This window comes from Heptranchias perlo, chromosome 10, assembly GCF_035084215.1.
Source record: "Heptranchias perlo isolate sHepPer1 chromosome 10, sHepPer1.hap1, whole genome shotgun sequence".
In the NCBI taxonomy this organism is placed as follows: domain Eukaryota; kingdom Metazoa; phylum Chordata; class Chondrichthyes; order Hexanchiformes; family Hexanchidae; genus Heptranchias; species Heptranchias perlo.
In genome coordinates this window covers 31,960,210-31,985,866 of record NC_090334.1, presented here as the reverse complement: position 1 = coordinate 31,985,866, position 25,657 = coordinate 31,960,210, and the positions used below count along the sequence as shown (strand labels likewise).

The following is a 25,657-nucleotide window of genomic DNA, read 5'->3' as shown; positions in this document are numbered from 1 at the left end:
TACTTAGAGTAGGTATATATATTTCATTCTTCAACTAATTTTCAACCTCCACATACAGAGGAAATCCCTCCGACTCATGGCTTGCGGGCAGATGGACGACAAGAGGAAAATCACTCTTGGGGACATGGCTCCTTCAAATTTTCAATCAATTCAGGTGATTTATTCTCCCCATTCTGCTGTCTCTCGGCTTCATCCTGAACAGAGCCTTAGTTTTTTTTTGTGTGTGTGTATTTCACACAAGATGCTGCCCTATAACGGAGGGAAAAAAAAGCAATTTTCTTGCTGCTTTTGCAATCCCAGAATGAGTCTTCAGGACTTTCTTGGGTAATCCTGTTCTTTACTACAGTTATTAACATTAGTTTCAGTTTTTGAAGTTTTTAAACTCAAGTGGCGCATGATCAGTAGTGGTCTTTTTTTCCCTTGGAGCCTGAACCTGACCTTGACGACTACTACTGGTGGAGATAGCAGAAGCTCTGACCACAATCTTTCAATCCTCCTTGGATTATGAGAGTGGTGTCAAAGGACTGGAGGATTGCAAGTGTTACATCCTTATTCAAAAAAGGAGAGGGTTAAACTTGGTAACTACAGGCCAATCAGTCTAACATCAGTGGTGGGAAAATTACTGGAGACTACTGTCAAGGATAAAATCAATTCTTACTTGGAGAAGCATGGGTTAAATAAGGGACAGCAGCACGGATTTGTTTAAGGCCAATCGTGTCTGCCTAACCTGAAAGAGTTCTTTGATGAAGTAACAGAGGGTTGATGAAGGTAATGCAGTAGATGTTGTATATATGGACTTTCAAAAGGCATTTGATAAAGTATCACATAAGAGACTTATTCAGAAAATAATAGCACATCGATTAAAGGGACGGTGGTAACTTGGGTACGTAATTTGGTAAGAGATAGGAGGCAGAGAGTAGAAGTGAACGGATGTTTTTCTGACTGGAGGGACATGTGCAATAGGGTCCCCCAGGGATCGATATTAGGACCATTGCTTTTCTTGTTATATATAAATGACCTGGACTTGGGTACAGGGAGTACAATTTCAAAGCTTGCAGATGATATAAAACTTGGCAATGTAGTAGTGAGGAGGATAGTAGCAGACCTCAGAAGGACATAGACAGACTGGTAAAATGGGCAGACACATGGCAGATGCAATTTAATGTGAATAAGTGTGAAGTGATGCACTTTGGGAGGAACAACATGGAGAGGCAGTATAATCTAAATGATACTCTTTTGAGGGGGTGCAAGAGCAGAGGGACCTGGTGGTACATATTCACAAATCTTTGAAGGTGGCAGGGCAAGTTGATAAGGTGGTTAAGAAAGCATATGGGATACTTGGCTTTATAAATAGGAGCATTGAATACAAAAACAAGGATGTCATGCTAAACCTTTACAAATCACTGGTTAGGCCTCAACTGGAGTATTGTGTATATTTCTGGGCAGCACACTTTAGGAAGGATGGCAAGACCTTGGAGAAGGTAGAGGTGGTTTACCAGGATATCATCAGGGATGAGGGGCTTCAATTATGTGGAGAGATTGAAGAAGCTGGGATTGTTCTCCTTAGAGCAGAGAAGATTAAGGCGAGACCTGATAGAGGTATTCAAAATAATGAAGGGTTTTGATAGAGCAAATAGGGAGAAACTGTTTCATCTGGCAAGTGGGTTGGTAACCAGATTTAAAATAATTGGCAAAAGAACTAGAGGGAAAATTAGGAGAATTTTTTTCTCCCAGAGGGTTAAGATCTGGAACGCACAACTTGAAAGGGTGGTGGAAGCAGCTTCCATAGGAACTTTCAAAAGGCAACTGGACATGTACTTGAAGAGGGCTAATTTGCAGGATTATGGGGGAAAAAGCTGGGGCGCGGGACTAAATTGGACAGCTCTTTCAAAGAGCCGGCACAGGCACGACGGGCCGAATGGCTTCCTTCTGCGCTGTATGAGTCTGCGATTCCCCCCAACCCACCACCCCCACCCAACTGAAAGATTCAGTCACTCATTCATTTTCATACCTGGTTTCAAAATAAGTCTCAATTCTGGCAACTTCAATCGGCCATTTTTCTTTTAATATAATGAATAAAAACTGGGTGAGCATACGTTCAAAACTGTAACAAACTTTTAGGACGTGGTTCATGTTTGAGTTTTGCTCTTGTGGTTTATACTCATGCGTGTTCTAGGAAACTGTTGTTCCCTTGATGATAAAACTATTCTCAGTGTTGTTCTTACTTACTTCCACCGTTTGATGTAATTCAAAGGAGCCAGATTGCATCCGGTGTCAGTCAGCGCTTTTTTATATTGTTCTAGATCAACCTGTTGGTATAAATAATTTTATTTAGAAGACAAAAAACATATAATGAACTCTGGAGATCCAAACTGCTTGATGATTTGCTTGGCCTTAGGAAAGAGAAAAGATATTACAGGGAATAAATTCTAAACTTTGCAGTCATGTTATTGCATTGGTTGACAAAAGCTTTATTACATTATGCTACAGAAGAATATCAAAGAGCAAAATGTAATTAAGAACCACAGGGAACACTACAATTTGTCTCAGAATCCCTGGACTATGTAGGAGAAAAGAGACACCCCCAGGGTTCCCACTGCTACAAAGTACTCATACTACCCCCTATGGTGAATAGCCTGCCAACACTCACTGCCTGAGCTTATACATTAAGAATATCTACTTGGGTGAAGCCTTGGAGGGCTGCTGGTGCCTGTGGAACTGTACCTAGCAGGATTCCACCTCTTTTAAGTTCACTTATAAAGTGTCTCCAAGCAAGTAGACACGGTTCGATATACTTTAACTACTGATAGAGAAAAAAATAATCCAAGCGCTATCAGCAATTGAACAAATGAATTAAAATATGCCGATAATGCATCAATACTACAGTCACAAAGATTACATCCATGGGCATATCTTTAGTACCAACATGACTAGTCTGTTGGATTCATACTAACTATACAAGACTCACTCTGATGAAACCTGTAGAATGAATGGAACTATACACACCATAGGGAAAATAACGTGATGGCCAGTGCCGCCCACTACACACCAGTTTTTCATATCATCAGACGCAGAAACCCGAGGCCAACTCCCCGTGTCCAATGCACCTATTGTGGCATACTGTGGTGGGCAGGTGCAGTGTACACTTGGAACCTGTGCACAGACGGTGTACAAAGCTCATTCATGCCTATATTTTTATTTAAACAAAGGGTTCTCCTCACAATGCGATTGTATGGCGGGCTCGGAGCCTATTTAGAACATGTGCTGCTAGAGAGACTTGTTCCCTTCAATTGGGTCCTTGTTGTTGAAAAGTACTTTGCTGCCCCTCTCAGCAAATAATTGTTTCTGTGGGATTTTGGTCTTGCTAGACAAGCATGTTTTTGCTACTTTGTGGAACTGGCTGACAGCTACTTCAAGCTGTACTGCACCTCTTCTTTCAGATTGTTAGCAGAGCTCATTAGACTCCACCAGTAGGTATTCCTTCAGGCATATCACTTCTTTTTCAGGTTCTAGAGGAAAAGGAGCAAAGCAGAACTAACAAATAGATATGCTTACATCTTTGAAACTCCGTTCAGTCTTGTGCTTATGCTGAGACTTGTGCGTACAAGGCCAGCATCTCTTATCTGAACCTGTCTGAAGAAATGTGTCAGCGACGAGCAGGATTTCTGAAGGAAGCAGTCATCGAACTCTGCACTCTGCCGCGGGCAGTTGGATCTGTCTAACCATAGTTTTGGCACTCACAAAGATAGCTATATCTATGCTCAGGGCCTGGATCAATGGATGTTGTGCTGCTTTGGGTCCTCGATTGGCCACATTCTCCATGATAGCCTACATCTTCGCCAAGTGGTCATGCAGCACTGCACAGATGTAGGTTGTGGATGCATCCATGGATGACCCCCCCACCGGCCCGCAAATTGCACAAGCTGTGTGGTACATTCTTAAATGACTGGAAGGTTTGAATCCCTAGGCTCAGCAGCTGAGAGGGGCCTTGAGCTGGCCCTCTTGCATATACGACTTCCTTAACAGTCTTCCTCCTGCAATTCAACCTGAGCTTTCCCCTTTTCACTTGTGCAAGTGTTCCCTCCTGCAACTAGTTAATAGACCACCCACCCGAGAGGATATATTCATGCTGGTGCTTGCCACTATATGAGTGGGTAACAAAGGGTGCTGTGAGGTGCTATGTTGAGGCTGAACAGTAGGCTCGATTGCCTCTTCCTCTTGGGCATGTGAATAATATACTTCGCAGTGCATGCAGTAAGAAAGCCCTTGAAACATAGCTGCGCATTGCAAGAGTTTGTACTATATTACACTGAACCGGTGCCTTTGTGTGAGGGAATAAAGGACTGATGAAGAATGAAAAGGAAAAGATACCAGCCATGTGACTGGGGGAGGCCTCCTACTTCATCCTCTCCCAGTTGCCTCCACATCCATTATCGGGATGGCTTTAGTCTCCCCCTTCTGCCTTAAGCACTGCCCCGTTACATGCAATCTTCTCTGGTAAGCAGATATAAAAGACATTTCTTGTTGGAAAGAAGATTCCAATAGAAGATGAGTCACATTTAAGCACTCAGGATATTATGTAAATTAGGGAACATTCAGAAATAAGGAACTTTGTCGTGGCATAGTGCTGGATACTTGTCTCATTTAAAGGGTCACACAGACCGCAGCGTGATATGGGAACGTGCCATATAATAGAAAGTAATGAGTCTGTCTATACGAGATCAGTAGTTAGTGATGTTTCCTGCATTCTTTGTCCATGATGGTGGATCGTTTAGAGAGAGAAGCAATAAAAAAGCTTGGCAAGAGAACCTATTATGATGTTGCCACGTTTTCCCCATAAGTCTTGGTAACCATGTGAAAATTTCTTCCTCAACTGCTCCCAGGGTCAGCACACAAAAAGATTGCACTGACATATTTCAGCATCTCCATCCATGCTGCTGTAGCTGTACTTTTAATTGCAGGTGACACTCTCCACCAAATCGAGCCATCTTTCACGAGACACCATCCTGCAGAACTCCAAAGCTTAATCACTGAATGGGGCTGTTCTGTCTCAATAATTTTTCATGTGAAAATCCAAGTAATTCTTTAAGGGCACAGAGCAGCACTTTAAAAGCTTCTGGCACAGGAAATCCCACCCCCAACTCCATCACACTCCCAAGCATATCATACACTACACAGCGACAGCAGCGATATGCCAGGACTAAATGCTTGATCCTCCCATGTGTTCTGAACTTCATTATGTCATAGCAAAACACAGCAAATGGAAAAATATATTAGGTTTACTTTTAAAAAAAAGTCTTATTTTCTTTACTGAATCTCAGGAAAATTCCAATGCAAACCAAACAGCTCATGCTGACCACTGCAAAGGAGTTCTTGATTTCTGAAGATTACAAAAGCTTTGGGATACTTTAATACAGCCCAGTTGTAGGAGAGATTTTTGTATTGATCAAACATGATGTTAGCGGTTTATCAATGGAAAAACTGCAGCATTGTAGCACTGACACAATAACTCAGGAGCGAAGTTATCAAGGTGGCAGCACACTGAACTTTGGCAAGCATGAGATACCACCCGGAGAAGGTAGTTTGGACTCTTTGGCTTTGCACTTGTATTGTAGATCTGCACCCCTTTAAGCAGGTGCTGATCTCAAACTGATTACTACAGTACAATAGTGCTAGTAATCAGAGAAGGAAAGGCTGTGAGAATGTTACCTTCTGTGCCAAGTATCCCCCCATCTCTTTGGGCGGGGGAGAACAAATAAGTACTAAATATCTTCATTATAACTGGTTATCCTTAGCCTGAGGACCTATCCCTTGCCAAGCTGCTCTAGTAATGTAGGTTACAAGGACATCCCACATGTTCCTGGAGTGGCTCCACTTACAACATGGACTGGCACTTCAGACCAGTCTATTGGCTATGTCTGCAGTAGTTCCCTGTGTAATATGATTTAAAAGAGGATGATGGAGGTGCCATTGAGTTGGGAGAACCTGGCACAAAAAGAACTACCCGTAACTTTTCTTTCTCCTTTAAAAGTGATTTCCTTCATAAACAATTCATTGAATTTCAAGTTACTTCAGTATATTTGAGATTTAGTGTAATAAAAGACTATTAATTGGTTAATGTATTATAATAGACAAGGTGTTCAAGAAGTCTGAATGATTGTTACATAAATATAGTCATAGAACTTGATTCAGGATTTTGCTATTCATTAATACAAGCTATACTTCAAGAGCAAAAGGACAGACATGTATTATTTGCAAGCATTGTTTTACAAAAGGACAGCAGAGCTTAGAGATTGAAAATGACGGACAAAAAAAATTAACAGATTAGAATTTACAATGAATACAAACAAAATGACAGTGTGAACCGAAACTAAAATCCACACAAATGAATGTTGGAAACAAATGAACGCACTTCAATTTATAAACCAGTTAGGAGGTATACAATTAAGTAGATCCGACTGAACAGAATCCATATGCTTTCAATTTAATTATTTTCCAATAAAAGCACACCACTCAGAGAAATAGTTGGGAGAAGTGATAGGCCAGCACTTGTTAGAATCACAGAATCATAGGATGGTTACAGCACAAAAGGAGGCCATTTAGCCCATCAAGCCCATGCCGGCTCTTTGTAAGAACAATCCAGTTAGACACATTCCCCTGCTCTTTCCCCGTATCCCTGCAAATTTTTTCCCTTCAAGTATTATCCAATTCCTTTTTGGATCTGCTTCCACCACCCTTTCAGGCAGCGCATTCCAGATCATAACTACTCGCTGCGTAAAAAAGTTTTTCCTCATGTCGCCTTTGGTTCTTTTGCCAATTAAATCTGTGTCCTCTGGTTCTCGACCCTTCTGCCAATGGAAACAGTTTCTCTGTAATTACTTTGTCATATATACACACACTGGAACTAATCTACCTGGAAACCTTTATATGCATTACTGTTACAAGGCCTGAATTCAAGATTAAATCCTTTCTGTGGGGTAGTTTATAATTCAATCCTAATTAGCTTTCCAGCAGATCTAAAATTATATAAAATGTATTTGGAGCAAGAAAATTGAACAGAAAAGGGATGAGAAATAAAATGACAAAATTGACAAATGTTAAGGAAAATTAAGTAAAAATAGGGGAAAAGGGATGTCAAAATGCTTTTCTGTATACTTCTGGTTTAATTTCTTATTTTTTCACTCAATAGTTCTCCCTTTCACTGTCATTCAGATTTTTGGTGATACTGTATTTTGATATACCACTTAAATTGACACTGTTCATAAATGTGTAATATTAGTATTAAAATGCAATATCTGACATCAGGCTACCAAAAGGGTAAGCATATTTGGTCCAGTAAAAATTGCAATTGGATTGAAAATCCTGTGAAAATAAAAATGTTGATGCAAGTGTTGGTTATGTGAAATGCAAAAGTTTATTTTATATATTTGCAGTGCACAAACGATGCCTGAATGTACTTCGCCAAATATACTTAACTGTTTTGATGTAGAAGTGTGTTACGTAGCAATTCAATTCATATTAAAATAGAGTAAGAAACTTTACTGTATATCTCACTGCAGTAGCAGATTGATAGCTCTGAGTATATAAGATATAACAAATCACTACAGAAACAGGTTAGTAGTTCATCTAAGAGGTCAAACTAACTGTCTCCTAATCGGCATGCGTGCACCAATAACCTTTTAACTTCATATTTTTGCATTCATATTGACTACCACGATAATTAGCAAGATAACAAAGTAATAACCAGGAACATAGATCATTCTGATGTTCCAGTTTTTTAAAATTAGAGTACGAGAATAGAAATACCTACATTTCAAGGCAAGTATCAAGAGGCAGGTTGAATTTTACAATTAAATTTAAACTGAAATATTTTTGTTATACATTTGAGGAAACAAAATAATTGGACAAAGGAATATTAGAATAACTTGTGCGAGTGAAACTAAGTTGTCTTAAGTTGGGTACAGTTAATTACAGTAGAAATACTGAACAAATGAAGTAGGCTGATTGAATTCCAGGTGGCTATTATAACACTGTGAATTGTGAGCATTCAGAATTTGAAGTTCTATGAAGTTCTGGTGTTACTTCCTCTGTGGAATCTGATTTGATACAACTGCAGACTGGAGGTTGAGTAATTTCTATACTGTGTCCAGCTGCACACATGGATCCTTTTGTTTTGTGTTTTTTATTTTGGAAAACCAAATTCACTTAATCTTATTGTTGATGGTTTTGTTTCCAAATTAAACTGCTAAATACACTCACAAATAATGCTCTAAAATTAAAATGATTGCATCTTTTGGGTGGCTGTGCACATTCTTGACATTAAATGAAGCTAATGTGAAAGAAACGTCGATTGTTGTTTTAATTAAGAATATAAGAAATAGGAGTAGGAGTAGGCCATACGGCCCCTCCAGCCTGCTCTGCCATTCAATCAGATCATGGTTGATCTTCAACTTCAACTCCACTTTCCTGCCCGATCCCTGTATCCCTTGATTCCCCGAGAGTCCAAAAATTGACCTATCTCAGCCTCAAATATTACTCAATGACTCAGCATCAACAGCCCTCTGGGGGAGAGAATTCCAAGATTCACGACCCTCTAAGTGAAGAAATTAAATGGCCGACCCCTTATCCTGCGACTATGCCCTCTGGTTCTAGACTCTCTAGCCAGGGGAAACAACCTCTCAAGCACCCTCAGAATCTTATATGCTTCAATGCGATCACCTCTCATTCTTTTAAACTCCAGAGAGCATAGGCCCATTCTACTCAGTTTTCTTGGCCCAAATGAAATTCTTGTTTAAATATTTTAGGAAGAAGTAATATTACTAAAACTAAGTTATTAAATAATTTGCTTGCATTCATGGACAAATGATTGACAAACATGTGAGTCCATGAACAAAGACCAGGCAGGACACCAATTTTCAAAAGGTGCACAAAGGCTTTTGAGGGGAAAGGTGGTCTTAACCATGACAAAAACTACAGGCTGGTCACTCCATCTCCTTCATCTGCATGTGTGGTTTGGATGGCAGAATTCTACAGAGGAAGCATCAATGGTCCTTCTGTAATCAGTTTTCAGGAGGAACAGTTCAAACAGAAAAAGGTTGATATTGCTGTTAACTGCAAGATGAACCATCTTACACTTATAAGAAGCTCTACTAATGGTCAGGGAAAGAAGAGATAATACTGATCCAAATAAGTTTAAATCACAGGCAACCCTAATACTTGTAAGTTCCAAATTCCCGGTTGGGACTCAAGTGCTAAACTGTTCTGAGTTACCAAGTCACCCTACCTGTTGATCTACATAAGCCTCCAAACAAAATGTACTAATAGCTCTAGTAAGATAGCTACAGCCCCAAATGCATTCTTATGATTTATAGACCAAAACGTAAAAAAGATGGTGGGCAACAAAGGAACAGACTTTCTTAACTCATCATCACTAAATTATTTTATTTGAAAAAATAAGAAACTTTAAAAATATTCAATTCTATCAGTAACATCACAGATAAATCAGTTCAGCTAAATTTCAATAATTTCACACAATTTTCAATGCATCATTTTAGAAACACACAAATAGAAAATTGAACAAAAAAAAACTATGCACTGAACCATCTCCAGCTCAGAACAGAGCTGATCTGCCAATTTAAAAAAAACTGGAATGATTAAACTGCAGATGCTGCTTTCAATTTAAATTATCTGGAACTTTGTCTGACTCAAAATACCTTAATTTAGCAACCATATATCGTACTTAGATATTACAATAAACGTGAACATATTTATTGGCAGAATTGAAGGTAAGGGGGATCAGTGCACACACCAGATATATAAAGTAATTTCTGTACAAAATAATTCAGTTGCTCTGTAATTTGACTTAATTTTGTGGTATTACCTTTATTTCACTGAGGTTTGCCTTTAAATGCCTGTGCATTATGCCATGTCATATTTATATAGCATTTTCAATTATATTACTGGTAGAATCAATGGTAGGTTCAAGGGAATATCTGGAGTACAACTAACTGATGCACTCTAGCACACACTGCAACTCATGAAAATAGATAAAACTGATGAAATTTAAGACTATATTTTAAAAAGAACTGGTACACAGAAAGGCCAAATGTTTTGAGATCCAAGTTTCAGCTTCATTTTTATCCAGTGAAACATGTATTTTGGCCAGTCAATTGATTGAAATGAAAATCAAGATTTTTATTTCAATGAAAAGATATGCAGTATTTTGTTTTTCAAAACAGCTTTGGAATATTGATATTTTTTTTTGTAGGCCTTGGGGTTAGAATTTCAACTCTGGACTAGGAAATCACCTCACAAACCTGAATTACAACGTACTTTTAGAGTTATTGGATAGAAAAATCTGCAACATTAAATGTAGGCAAGTTAAGTCAATGTGAAGTATTGTTATTTCTGGACCAGGGAAAGAGCTCTTGGAGAGATTATATACTTGTTCTCAAAAAGCAAACATATTTTATTATGTTTCAAAATACACAGCAAGTAGTCTCTGGGAAAGCATTTTGCAAGGTGTAGTCCATGGTGCAAATGTCTTTTCTTCCCTCTCCAAATCTATGGCGATGCATTACCTTCCCCTCATCAAAACGGCACTCCTTCAACTCTTAGATTTCCTTTCATTGTTACTCTTCTTGTTACTTGTCTATTTAATTTTTTCTTTGACAAGTAAGCTTCTTTCTGTAAATTTTCTTAAATCTAACTAGTTTCATCCCCTTTTCTGTCACAGCCTTTGTCTCTGAATCCACTTTGCAATCTCCAACTTAATCTTAAACCCTAACTTGCACCTATTTTTCTCTCTTGTTCATTCGCCAGGACAGAGTATGGCGGTATAGGAGGCTTTAACCTTTCTGGCAAAAAATGCATTATGCAGAATAGAATGAGCCACACTGAATGAAGACAAAATTTACATAATATCTCGTCAAGCCAGTTCTGGGCAAAATGTGGCATGGCCATAGCTTTGTCTGCTTCAGACACAAACTTTATAAAACATATTGCATGGCAAGGTTTCATGTGTGCAAAGCAAAATACACAAATAGGTGTAAAACTGATACCACTATTATTTTTAAATATACATTCTATATTAGCTATAGGTGGACATTTTTGGTGTTACATAAATTTGGCATTTTGCACAAACAAAATAGTGTGCAATCTGTTTGGGCCTGATGGAAGAAATGCAGTTAACTTTTGGTTATCCTTCAATGAAATCTAATTTACCAAAGTCAATTGCTAATGATTATAGGTGAATAGTATCTTTCAGGGGAGGTGAAGAAAATGGAGAGAGAAACTTAGTAAGTGACTTTCTTTCATGAATCGTTAACCACGGATGAAAGAAAGTCACTTACTAAGTTTCTGTCTCCATTTTCTCCACCTCTCCTCAAAGTAATGATAAATGCTAGGAGATGATAGCCCATTGGTACTTCACCCAAGTGAGTATTCTTTATGTCTAAACCTAGACAATGTCTGCAGGCTATTTGATCTTTGGGGACATTTTAATCAAACTAATCTTATCCAACACTAATGTGCATGTTCATGAAAGTAGCCATGGAATCATGAAAGGTACAGGAAATCACTTATTGAGCTTGGTGAGAATCCTCAAGATGGTTATTGCAGTTATACTCTGTTTCTCACAGATGCACAGATCCATGGATGACTCTTGGTGTGCCAATTTTCAGAAAAGTATTCCATGCCTGAAATTTGGCTGAACTTAGGCATTTTATTTAAATGTGGTGAAACATCTTATGCCTCCTTACAATGGTAGCACTCTCACCTCTGAGTCAGAAGGTTGTGGGTTCAAGTCCCCCTTCAGGACTTGAACAAATATAAGCTGATATTTCAATGCAGTACTGAGGGAGTGTTGCATTGTCTGAGGCATTGTCTTTCTCATGAGACGTTAAACCAAGGGCCTGTCTCCCTGTTCAGACGGATACGAAGACCTCATAGCAATATTCGAAGAAGTGCAAGGTGGCCAAAACTCATCCCTCAACCAACACCACCAAAAACAGATTAACTAGTTGCTCAACTAATTTACTATTTGTGGAGCCTTGTTTGCACAAATTGGCTGCCACGTTTCCCTACCATACCAACAGTGGCGGCATTTCAAAAGAAATTTATTGGTTGTGAAGCACTTTAGGGTGTCTGAGAATGTGAAAATGTACTAATTAAATGCAAGCTCGCTCTTCTTTCTTAAAATTACCATTAAATCTACTAGACTGAAAACAGTAAAGTTAGCAAGAGTGATGTAGCCATTTACCTGAGGAAGGAGGAAGTCTCCGAAAGCTTGTGAATTTAAAATAAAATTGCTGGACTATAACTTGGTGTTGTAAAATTGTTTACAGATGTAGCCAAAGGCATAGTAGTCACATTTCAAAGTCAAGAAGTGTGCACAAAAAATATTTTGCAAGCTTTTCACATCAGCCTCAAAAGAACGCAGAGAATGTTATACTATTTTCCTACTTTGAATACATTAGATCCTCAATTTTGTGAAAGTGAGTTTTATAAATTAGGGACTTGTCCAAAATATTGATCCTGTTGTTTTTAATTTTTTATCCAGTTATAGAAGAAAAATCAAACAGGCCCATGGTACAACAGTAATCAGTCTTTCTACATTATAATGTCAGCGAATTAAAGTTTTTTCAGTGACTGAATAATCAAGTACAACTCACCTCTGAAGGTGGCTGTGGTGAACTGATGTAGTAAATGATAAACAGCCTCATTTTATCTTCAGGGGTACCGCCTATAAAATGAAATCAAAACATTTTTCACCACAGTAGAACTACAGAAACTGTATTGGGACATTGTCAGAAATTCTTTTATATCGCACATATATGGATTTGCATCAGAAGTAATTGTTAAAATATTAAGTAAAGATTCAAATATTTAGGCAATTTTACTAGCTATTCATCATTTCTAAGTATATTTCTACCTTTCCCTGCAAGTTAATCAATTTTGAAGGTAAAAAATAATTTACTGCATTTCACAATCCCAAAGTAAACTCCCAGAACTATATTAGCAACTGCAGTATTTATTATTTAGTGCTTGAAAGGCACAGAGTGACATGCCATTTGACAGTCTCTTCTGTCCAGTGTCAGCTGGGCGGTGTGGTGGTGCTCTACGTTGTAAACCCAACATGTGCTGTTGTTGAATGGAAGGGTATAGTTGATTCCCTCACTCTATTGACCTCCTAATGTCAGCCATGCTGCTATAGGGAGGCAAAAGGAAGAATTTGATAGGTACATTCTACTCAGCAGCTCTATGCACCTTATGTAGGCACCTAGAGTAGGCTGCTTGCTCACCTTCTCAAAAGATGTGTATGTCCTGGAAGGACTGGGGACAGGGGGACCCCATAAGGGAATAAAATGGGGGGGGGGGGGTGGGGGAGAATAAAAAGGAGTATACCCTATACACACTCTCTCCGGAGTAAAATTTAAAATGTCCTTAATTATGTAACTAAAACATTTTACTGTTAATAATTTGGGAATATTTTCATTATTGAGATACAATATCAATTAAAATGTTACTAGAAATGCAGAGAATGAGTATTTACATCTGATATAAAGATCAGTTTTTAATTTTAAATTTAATCATTACCATCAGGATCAGAGATCATATCCAGTAGGGATTTATCCAGTGTGGACTTGCTCATCAATTTTTCTTCGTATTCAAAATAAACGTCTAGTTTTCGAGCCTATCGGGAAAAATATTAACATTACCATCTTTAGAATTTCTACAAGGCATATTTATTAGCTGGGTGAAAATAATTTCATATCAGATAAACTTAACACAAAAATTAGTTGCAACTTGGGTAATAATAATGCCAGTAGGGGGAGCTTTACAGATTAAGCGCAGAACCAGATGATAACATTTTCTCAAAAAATCGAAGACAGCATATGCATTTAATTAAATGCTTGGACTACAGAAAAAGGAAACATTAGAAAAAAAAAATCAGATGAGGAAACTGGAAGCAAAAGTGTAATATCCATCAAAAAGTTCAAAGCATCGATACATTTAGTATTGATGTGTGAAATGTTTTTATTCCTATCCAAAAGTTTTAGCCTGAAACTTAGTCGTTGCAGAAAATTAAACATCCTGTCTGAACTGAAACCTTCCTCACTTTCACCAGGAGTCTTTCAGACATAACTCAAGTGACATACAAAGTAAACTGCAGTTAGAATCCAACCTCTGTAATGCAACCCTAATTCCTCTACCTAGACATTTCATTTCCTAAACCAGCAAACTCGCTGGTCTCTGCTTGAGTCCGTCAAACTCTATGCAGTTTTGTACTGTGGGCACCAGCTTAATTAGAACTGGATTGTGTCCGTCCATACTCTTTACATTGGATACTTATAGCTGGCAAAGAAAGCAAGCTTTGATTCCATCAGACTGATCTAGATTCAAACAGGCATCAGCAGTGAAAGTACATAGTGTTCCAAACAAACCGCATCAGCCCATTCCTGTAGATTGAGCACTTAAATTTTTTGAGTTAACTGTTCATAGATAGATACCCCATAACATATCTACATACAGAGGGATTCAAATTTGAGCAGTGAAATTCAGAAAGGTGAAAAAGACTCAAACTACTCAGAAACAAAAGGGTAACATCAGAAAATTATAGATGCAAAGGGAAGTAATTGAGATATAGAAATGGTAGTGTCTTGCCAAAAGGCTAGGAATAGATCAACTTACATAAGTAAATAGGTGCTCATCAGGGAATGCAGGGAGATCATTGTGTTTAGCCTGGCCTGTACACAAGTCTTTAAACTATATCAGATGGAGTTGCAATTTTTTTTAGGGTCATGATGTAACAGATTTTCTTACAAACAACATTGTGCTGGACTGACTTGTTACCAAAGGCATCCCAGGACCCAAATGATTAAGAGGAGTTGAAGAAACAGTCAGAATAATTCCTCTCCCCAAGCTTCCTTCCCTCCTTTCCTACATAGTGACTCAGCTGGGCAAGCACTGGCAGCCCTTCGGTACCTCACACAAGGCCATTTGCAATTTGGAGCATGGACAGTGAGTGGCAACACAGTATTTCATTAACAGGTCGGTCCAATCCTCAACAGATAGGCAAACAGGAATACCTTGACGAGAGAAATGGGGTTGTTCTCCTTAGAGCAGAGAAGGTTATGGGGAGATTTGATGGAGGTGTTCAAAATCATGATGAGTTTTGATAGAGCAAATAAGGAGCAACTGTTTCCAGTGGCAGAAGGGTCAGTAACCAGAGGACACAGATTTAAGGTGATTGGCAAAAGAACCAGAGCTGACATGAGAAAAACAATTTTTATGCAGGGAGTTATGACATGAAATGCACTGCCTGAAAGGGTGGTGAAAGCAGATTCAATAATAACTTTCAAAAGGAAATTGGATAAATACTTGAAGGAGAAAAATTTGCAGGGATACGGGGAAAGAGCAGAGGAGTAGGACTAATTGGATAGCTCTTTCAAAGAGCCAGCACAGGCACAATGGGCCGAATGGCCTCCTTCTGTGCTGTATCATTCTATGATTTTGTAAGGATAAACTGGATAGTAATCAGGAGTGGGATCCCATGTTTATTTTCTCCCTCACAAGCCAAGGCATCTGAAGCCAATGGTAATGCTTCCACCATTGTCCTGGTTGAGATCAGCTAAATGCGCACAAACCAGGGATCCAACCTTGCACCCTCCCTGGTCTACGTGGTTCAATATCACACCAATAAGCCGTTGAGAAATCAGAAGAAGCATTTTGGAGTCTGGTTTTATCCCTTTTTCACTTATAGAACTCAAGTTATTTGTTTCAATTTTCTCCTCCTGTTCTTGCCCGCCCGCCCGCTCCCCCCCCCCCCACCTATTAAAAAAAACCTTCCTTTATCTACTCGCTACTTTTCTCAGTGGGAAGGGAGCACCATGCAGCCTATAAAGATTTCATGGACAAGGCAGATTCCTTTCTTTGTTAGATCCATGGAGAGACAACATTTCAACAAAACAGAATAAGAGATCCTTTCCTAGCCAATTTTTCTTTCCATTCACATCATAGTCCAACAGTTTACAAAGCAGGGTCTTCAAAGTAACAATTTATTGTGCTAACTGTTTAGAAGAATATCTTCAGAAATATGGGAAGTTTTGCCCAATATTTCCACACTGCAGGTTTTGATTTAAGTTCCACTGAAATACGTAACTTCAAAAAATCTTCCAGATTTCCAAATATGTTTCCAAACCCTTTGTCAAATTAGCTGTCAAGATCCTAACATGATTTATTTCTTGTTTTCTTTGACACAAAGTTCAGTAAATGGTCCAAGACAATGTGGAAAGCAGGTGCTGTTTGTGCTCCAAAGAGTGCAGTTGCATTAATCACTTTACAGAAATGACCCTGTAGCTCAATCGGGAAATGACTGTACTTTGCTCATATCAGCTGCTGAGTTTTACATAGAATTACATAGAACGTGCAGCGCAGAAACAGGCCATTCCACCCAATAGGTCCATGTCGTTGTTTATGCTCGACACAAGCCTCCTCTCGCTCTCTCTACTTCATCTAACTATCACCATACCCTCCTATTCCTTTCTCCCTCATGTGTTTATCTAGCTTCCCCTTAAATGCATCTATGCCAGTCACCTCAACTACTGGTAGCAAGTTCCACATTCTAACCATTCTCTGGGTAAAGAAGTTTCTCCTGAATTCCCTACTGGATTTATTAATGACTATCTTATATTTATGGCCTCTAGTTCTGGTCTCCCCCGCAAGTGGAAACATCATCTCTACGTCTACCAATCAAACCCTTTCATAATCTTAAAGACTTCGATCAGGTCACCCCTCAGTCTTTTCTTTTCTGAAGAGCCCCAGCCTGCTCAATCTTTCCCGATAGGTATAACCTCTCAGTTCTGGTATCATCCTAGTAAATCTTTTTTGCACCTTCTCCAGTGCCTCTATATCCTTTTTATAATATGGAGACCAGAATTGTTCACAGTACTCCAAGTGTGCTCTAACTACACTTTGCTAGATCTTAGCTTGCCTGTTAGAGTGTCATATGGAATTGACATGTACCATTGAATCAAAGGTCAGAGAAGAAAATGATAGAAACAAAGATTTTAGGTTTCCTTTCAGTGGATTACACAGGATCATGGCAGCAGCTTAGATTGAAGATTAGGCAGGTTGTTCAGTAGACGACAAGAGGGGAAAATAAAGAAATAAATCTAAAAGTATGAAGCTGTTTTAGTCATTCAGGAACCATACACCACTATGAAATAGTTTCAAAACAATTATGCCCAAGTTGATTAAATTTGTGTCTTGTATGACAAGCACAACATGAAAACAAAAATTTCCTTTTTCATTATTACCAGAATTCGAGGAATAACAAAAATTATGATGGCCATAACTAGACCAGCATCTTACAACACATACAATAATTATTTAGTTCATATCATCCAATTATGTATCAATTCTATTAGTTTTTTGTGGCAAAGATAGGGATATCAGCAAGAGAAATGGAGCATTTTCCACTTTTTGCTCCCAGTATCAGCATCAAGCAATCCAGTGTCAGTTACAGAACGAATTAGGTACGGATAAAGCTCCCTGTACTCTGGCCCAACAAAATGCCTTAACCTCAATTCGTTGCACCAATGTGGCATCCCAATTTCAGCCATTTACAGCCTCATGAAGTGAGGCTGACAATTCAGTTCTAAATTATGGGCCATTTGGTACCATAAATTTATACTCAAACAATTTTTTTTAAAGTTAGGAATGCCCAAGTTTATTTCACATACAACTTTGATGGCCATTAGAGAAGGAAGACTTCCATTCCAGTAGTCTGAACTGGATTCCAAACCAGGATCCAGCGTGAAAGGACAATGTTCTAATCCACTCTGGTGGTCAATTCTCCATAGCTCTGTGCTCTCAACTATAGATGTGCTAAGCAGAAACCGTTAAGTTTTTAAGTTGGAAAAGTGTCTAACATCTAAAGGAGTTTTTTTAAAGATTACATCATCTCTTATAGTAAAATAATTACAGAAAATCCACCCTTTCTTTCATTATATTGAAACCTTTCTCCTATTCTGATACAGAGGTCCAGAGATAGTAACCATTCTTGTTATGCAAACTACTGACTGATAAACATTTCAAGCAGGGACAGAATTAGAAATTTCATTATTCTATGTGAAAGGATTTGATGATGAAATTACTATAAAATGAATATTGCAATAAATACCATACCTTAATGTGCTCCAAAACAGCTGTTGCCACATTTGTATGAAGATCAATGAGTCTTTTTTTCTGCAGCAGTTCAGGGAGAGAGCTTTAAGGGAGATAGATATGAAATGATGAGCACATTTTACTTAAAAAAGACAAGCCTTGAATCTTAAAAAGTAGCTCCATAGCAATTCATAAATAATGCGTGTGTGAAATTTCAATCCCTCTTAGTGGAATTTAAACATAGTAGAAATGTTCTTAAGGGAGGTAAGATATGGTTTACATCATTTAAACAAGATATGTTAAGTTCTTATTAAAATACAAACAAAACAAAAAAAGCTGACCATAATCCACTCATGGCTTCGCTGCTCACAAGCTATGTGGTTATGTAGAAATGACAGCTATCATGTATCGCCAGTTGTCTATGAGAATTTATTTATTTCATGATAAGGAATGTACTGAGTTGTTGTAGACTGCAGATGAGGGGAGAGAGAGGGAAAAAGAGGGGAAGAAAAAAAGAAAGCCTTGCATTTATATACCTTATCACGTCTCAAATCGTGTCACACACACACTGAATTACTTTTTGCAGTGCAGTAACTGCTATGTAAACAAATTAATGAAGAGCTGGAATAGGTAATATGCTTAGAGACAAGCTGCAATGAATGTCTTTTTCTAAAATCCAGTATTAGGTATAGTCAACAGGAAGAACCACTACACTCTCAATGAGTGAGAAGCATGCAAGTGGATTACAGTTCCATGCTTTCCCAGAACTGTAACTGAATCATACACCCAGTATACGAACTAACAATTCAGCAATCACTGCTGTGAGACCAAGGAATAAATATAAAACAAGCCTGCTCCTACTAGTAGCTTGAAAGGGATGTTTTCCTGGGAGAATGCAAAATGGCCTGAAATTAAATTGGGTCAGTGACATTTTGTTCTTAGTGGATTGCACTATTTATAAGGTTAAGGGGAAGATGAGAGCTACACAAAGGGTAGAATTTATTTAGAAAGACAGATACAGGTTAATCTCTCTGAGTCAAGATCTAAGTGTAATCTTCAGGTGAAGGGTGGTTGGAGGATTAGAAATAAATACAGCAGGGTGCGCAAGGCATAATTCAGTTCCCATTTTAAAATTATACATCGTCTACTTTTATATAAATGTTGATTTTACATTATTTATAGCTAAATAGCAGAACTAGGCAATTTTGGAAGTAGAATTGGTTGGAGCATAGAAGTTTCTCTGTCGTGTCGGCTGAGGAGTTAGGAAATGCAAAGCTGAGGTGCTACACTTCCTGGTGGGAGGGTATTATTGCAACAAGGCCAGTATACATAAACAATTTCTATAATGAAAATAGACATAGAAATTTACAATGGAAAAGGCTGACAAAAGAAGGACAAACAAAATAAGGTTTTGTAGAGAGTAAGTGTGCGCAGATGTAAGATTTTTAATATATTACAGATATACAGGATAATCAAGTTTCTGGACCATTATGGCTGCTGATTAAGTTTTTTCTGCTCTGCATCCCCCCTATACTGTGGTGATTTTCACTAATATATTGATGTAACCTGGACATTTACATTATTATAATCTTGCAACTGCATTTTTAATATAGTCATTAAAAATTTCAGATATTAATCACTACAATTTATCTACATTCTGCTCCACCAAGAGGTGATGAGATTGCTGCCAAAAATTGTATCACATTCATTTCCAGGTCATTTCTTCACAATTGTGGTAAATAATGGGCTGGATTTCACTGACTTGCCCCTGCACCCTTCAGCTCAAAACATTTTTGCCCACTAAGTTGCTGAAAGTGTGAGCTGGCAACAGCGCAGGGAAACAGCATTTAGGACCTGAGTGAACAGGACAACCCATGGGATTTAAGGATTGGGAAATAAACAGTGGAAGGACTGAGGAAGGTGAATTGAATTCAATGTCAAATCAAGTATAGAAAGAGAAATAAAGAAAGGGAAAGTAAGATTGGATTAAGAGAGGGAGGAAAAAGAGTCAGAAAGGAAAGGTAAAAATTTTTTTTAAAAATGTAAAACAATTCACAACCTGAAGGAATGAGACTGCACACTTATAATAGTTAATTTTCGGTGCTAGAGGGGTTGATTGGCAGTCATTAACACTATCACATCGTTAAAGGGGTACTTATGCTTGTAATCACTAGCCCTAAATATCTGCAGCGGGTTTAATTCATATCTGCCGTGCAAATACAGCAACTTCATGACATTCAATACATGTCAATGGTGAGGCAGACAGCAAAACGGCGTTTTTGTGAAGCTAACGTCGGAGCTGCACAACTCAGACAGCAATTTTTGGATATTTGCATTTAACTGCGTATCTGACCCTCACCTGAAGTTGCTGTACCATTAATGCATGAATAATAGCGAGCACCATTAGCCTCACTGTTATTTTGACAGCAAAATCTGGCCCGTTGTATTTTAAAATTTCTGACTGGCAGGAGAATTAAGCAAACGAAGCCATGAAAAAATATCAAGAATTTTTAATTTGCTTCAAAACTGTCAATAGAAAACTATGCAGAAGAAATGTTTAGAATCATGGAATCAGAATGGTTACAGCACTGAAGGAGGCCATTCAGCCCATCGAGCCAGTGCCAGCTCTTTGTAAAAGCAATCCAGTTAGTGCCATTCCCTTGCTTTTTCCCTGTAGCCCTGCAATTTTTTTTTCCTTCAAGTATTTATCCAATTCCTTTTTGAAAGCCACGATTGAATCTGCTTCCACCACCCTTTCAGGCAGTGCATTCCAGATCATAACTACTCGCTGCATAAAAAAGTGCTTCCTCGTGGTCACCTTTGGTTCTTTTGCCAATCACCTTAAATCTGTGTCCACTGGTTCTCGACCCTTCCACCAATGGGAATAGTTTCTCTTTATTTACTTTATCCAAACCCTTCATGATTTTGAACACTTCTATCACATTTCCTCTTAACCTTCTCTGCTCTCAGGAGAACAACCCCAGCTTCTCCTGTCTATCCATGTAACTGAAGTCCCTCATCCCTGGAATCATTCTAGTAAATCTTTTCTGCACCCTCTCTAAGGCCTTCGCATCCTTCCTAAAGTGCAGTGCCCAGAATTGGACAATACCCCAGCTGTGGCTGAACCTGTGTTTTATAAAGGTTCAACATAACCTCCTTGCTTTTGTACTCTATGTCTCTATTTATAAAACCCAGGATCCTGTATGCTTTCTCAACCTGTCCTGCCACCTTCAAAGATTTGTGCACATATACCCCTTGGTCTCTCTGTTCCTGCACCCCCTTTAGAATTGTACCATTTAGTTTATATTGCCTCTCCTCGTTCTTCCTGCCAAAACGTATCACTTTGCACTTCACTGCATTAAATTTCATCTGCCATATATCCGCCCATTCCACCAGCCTGTCTATGTCCTCTTGAAGTCTATTACTATCCACCTCACTGCTTACCACACTTCCAAGTTTTGTGTCATCTGCAAATTTGGAAACTGTGCCCTGTACATCCAAGTCCAAATCATTAATACATAGGAAAAAAAAGTGGTCCTTGTACTGACTCCTGGAAAACACCACTGTATATCTTTCTCTAGCCACTACTCACTATTTCCTGTCACTTAGCCAATTTTGTATCCATGTTGCCACTGCCCCTTTTATTCCATGGGCTTCAATTTTGCTGACAAGCCTATTATGTGGCACTTTATGAAACGCCTTTTGAAAGTCCATATATACATCACCAACCGCATGGCCCTCATCAACCCTCTCTGTTACCTCTTTAACTTGATTGAGTTTTTTGAACATGATTTGCCTTTAACAAATCCGTGCTGACTTTCCTTTATTAATCCACACTTACTTTTGTCCTGGATTATTGTTTCTAAAAGCTTCCCCACCACTGAGGTTAAACGGACTGGCCGGACTGCTGGGTTTATCCTTACACCCTTTGGTGAACAAGGATGTAGCATTTGCAATTCTCCAGCTTGAAAACATACAATCTAATTATTGCTGCTGTCATCTCAGAGTAATTATGTGTGCCCCATCTACCATTCTTAGAACCAAAGTGTACTACGTAAAAAAATTCATGTTAAACAGCATCCCTCATTGTTCTGCCCACTCGCTTAATCTATTCACATCCTCGTGCAATTTTCTACTCTACTTGTTCATAATTCACAATTCCTTAGTATCATCTACATTCTTGATGTACCCTCTCTATTTCCAATCCAGGTCATATGTAGCCACGATAAAAAGAATGGTCCTAACACTAACTCCTTGTGGGAGGGGATCAGCATTTGTCACTGCCTACTAATTTGAGAAGGCCACTTTTGTATCAACTGTCGACCCTCTACCATCCACCTAATTTCTTATTCATGCCACAAGGTTGTTTCCAATTGTGTACAACTTAATTTTTGCTAGTAATCGGAGAGAAATTTATCAAATATCTTCTGAAAGTCCATGTATGTGACATTGACCAATCCGCTTCTATCTACCACCTCAGTTATTCTAATAAAGAATTTCATAGGACTAGTTAGACATGATCTATCTTCCAAATGATTACTTTTCCAAGTATTCATTTACTCTGGTCCTGATAATAGATAGATTCCAGTAAATTTCTCACTTCTGAATAGAATGTCGTGGATGAGAGTGCCACCCACAAAAAAACTATTTCATTGTGTAAAACTTAACTGATTATTCACTACACTTTTATCATTCTGATTCTAAAGCACATTTACCACACTCCATTCTACAGTCTGTAGCACATCGTACGAACATACATACGAATATACAAATTAAGAGCAGGAATAGGAGTAGGCCATTTGGCCCCATCATTGTTTGATGTGCACAATAAAACCTCAGTCTGCTCATTTATGCCTGAATATGATACTGAATTCAGTTTCTTGCTTTTGGTAGAGTTAGAAATGCAGCATTGAAATATCCATGCAACGCTAAAGAAGAAAGTACATTTGGGGCGGGACGGGGCAGGAGTATGTTTTGTTCAGAAGTGCTCAGCCATTTTACAGAAAAATAATGTAGTTTGTTGATATTTTTGCTAAAAGGAGAATTTTATTGCCAATATGGAGACTCTCAATTTGGGTCTCGCTCCCTGCTTGGTTGCTCTATTGACATGACCGAAGGGGAGTGTCCCCACCGTGCTCCATAGGAAACAGGGCTGCAACTTCGGACTGGCCACAGGATTCCAGGAGAACATGCTAGAGTCTGGTCCAAAATCATGGTCCCCATTATTTCTTATGGAGCTATTCTAAGACCAGAGAAGTTCCAAACATTACACATAACTGGTAAAAATGTATTTTTGCTTAATTTTAGTTTCTTTCATCTATCTTGGAATTGGATCAATGCGGTTAGAGTAGCACATTTAACAATAAACAATCTCCATACTATTTCAAAAAAAAAAATCTTGTCAACAAATAATAACTCTGCATTCACTGGTCTGTATTTTCCAATGTTTTTTTTAAATAAAAGTTAATACCTACCTGACTGCTGATGTAAGTTTGGCAGTATTATCGGAAAGCATGCTGATAGCGCCGTCATCCTCTCCCTCCAGCCCCTATGAAACAAAAGTTACAAACATGGTCAGCATTGAACTTCAGAATCACCTTTACTGGACTCCAGTAGTAATTTAGACCCATTAAAGTAGACAGAAGCTCAGGAAATGCCTTAGGGGACAGCCTCCAATGAGGAACCCTTACAATTAGATTTTTTTTCTGAACATATTTTCAAGAAAAAAAGTACAAGGAACACACCAGTGGAAATATTTGAATTACAGCATTTATTTCTCAAGCTACCTTCTTTATAAGCAAGGTAAAATTGAAATGTGCTGTTCCCCACCCCCCACATCCTTTATCTTAAGCGTACAAAGATAGTATACAAAATCCCTACCCACCACTGAAGACTGAGGTTTTGTGAAACCAGTAGAAGTCTCTCTCTGTCTCCACCCTCCCCCAACAAAAGTATACTAAAGTGCCAATCAAGCTTTAATCCTTAAATTTCCATGGAGGTTCTCATTGCTGTTCCATCTCTTAGTTTGTCAATATTTTTTTTCTAGTTTATCTTTCTTAGTTCCTTTCTCATTCCCTTAAAATTAGCTTTTTTCCAATCTATTATTTTGTTCTTTGTCTTATTTATCTGTTTCTCAATTATCTTAAACGTTATTATGTTGTGATCGCTATTGCCTAGATGTTCCCCTAAGCTTACTTCTCTTATCTGCTCTGATTCATTTCCCATTATTACATCCAGTAGTGATTCCTCTCTGGTTGGGTTTCTTACGTACTAGGTAAGAAAGGTGTCCTCTACACACTAAAAATGCCATTCCCTTTTCCAAATCTTGTCAGTTTATTTGGGGTAGTTGAAATCTCCCATGATTATTATTCTGTCTTTTACTCATTTCATAGATTTGCTTACATTTTTCTTCCTCCATTCCCTTCCACTATTAGGTGGTCTGTAGAATACCTTGATTAGCATGATCTATCCTTCCTTATCCTTTATCTCAATCCATATGGATTATGTTTCTAACGTCCCTTTTTTCTACTGCTATATTATCTCTAATTAGTACAGCTACCCCACCCACTCTTCTTCCTTTCCTATCCTTTCAAAATATGCTATAACCTGCAATATTTAACTGCCAGTCCTGTTCTTTATGTAGCCATGTTTCAGTTATCCCTACTACATCTAGTTCCTAGCTACGAATTATTGCCTCCAGTTCCCCTGTTTTGTTTCGGATGCTGAGCACATTGCTGTAAAGGCAATTCAATTTGTTTTTATTAATCATTTCTCTCACTTTATTTTTAAGCCATTTTATACTTATGTTCTATAACTGTATCTGTTCCCTGGCCGTTTGTTATCCCTCTTCCTTACTTTGTGGATAGGCGTGTTTATACTTAGGGAGATGTCTAGAGTGGCAGTGAATTCAGAGGAAAGCGGGCAAGGTGACCTGAGATAGAAATTGAAAATCACCCAGGACGAAGAGTTGCTTGATTCAGAGGCTGGGGTGGGGTGGGGTGGGAGGGGAGGGGGAGGAAAGGGGAGGAAAGAGAGAAAGCTATCTTGGGGAGAAACTCAGGGTGGAGCTTGAGAGGTCAGTAGACATGATTTTAAAGGAGAGGTGTGAGGGGTATAACAGAGTTAAGTACTCAAAGGAGAAGGTGCCAGAGGAGCAGGGGGAAGAGATCAAAGGTGTGTCTTGCTGATAAGGGGCATGCCACTTAGTGTCAAATCAAAGAAAGAGGCATATAAAGTTGCCAGAAAAAGCAGTAAGCCTGAGGATTGGGAACATTTTAGAATTCAGCAAAGGAGGACCAGGATTGATAAAGAAAGGGAAAATAGAGTGAGAGTAAACTAGAGAGAAACATGAAAATTGACTGTAAAAGCTTCGATAGGAAAGTAAAAAGGAAAAGACTGGCGAACACAAATGTGGGTCCCTTAAAGACAGAGATGGGAGAATTTATAATGGGGATTAAGGAAATGGCAGAGAAATTAAACAAATACTTTG

At 38.5% G+C, this 25,657-nt stretch overlaps 1 protein-coding gene across 2 annotated transcripts in view; it reads right to left on the bottom strand.

The window, feature by feature from the left end:
• Nucleotides 1-25,657, bottom strand: part of scfd1 (sec1 family domain containing 1) — a 136,016-nt gene that overhangs the window by 52,219 nt on the left and 58,140 nt on the right. For both annotated transcript variants that reach the window (XM_067991389.1, XM_067991390.1), the window contains 5 exons: nucleotides 23,643-23,716; nucleotides 18,190-18,271; nucleotides 13,597-13,693; nucleotides 12,672-12,742; nucleotides 2,230-2,309 (listed from right to left, as the gene is read on the bottom strand). In XM_067991389.1, the coding sequence (XP_067847490.1) occupies nucleotides 2,230-2,309; nucleotides 12,672-12,742; nucleotides 13,597-13,693; nucleotides 18,190-18,271; nucleotides 23,643-23,716 (404 nt within the window). The remainder of the gene's footprint in view (nucleotides 1-2,229; nucleotides 2,310-12,671; nucleotides 12,743-13,596; nucleotides 13,694-18,189; nucleotides 18,272-23,642; nucleotides 23,717-25,657) is intronic.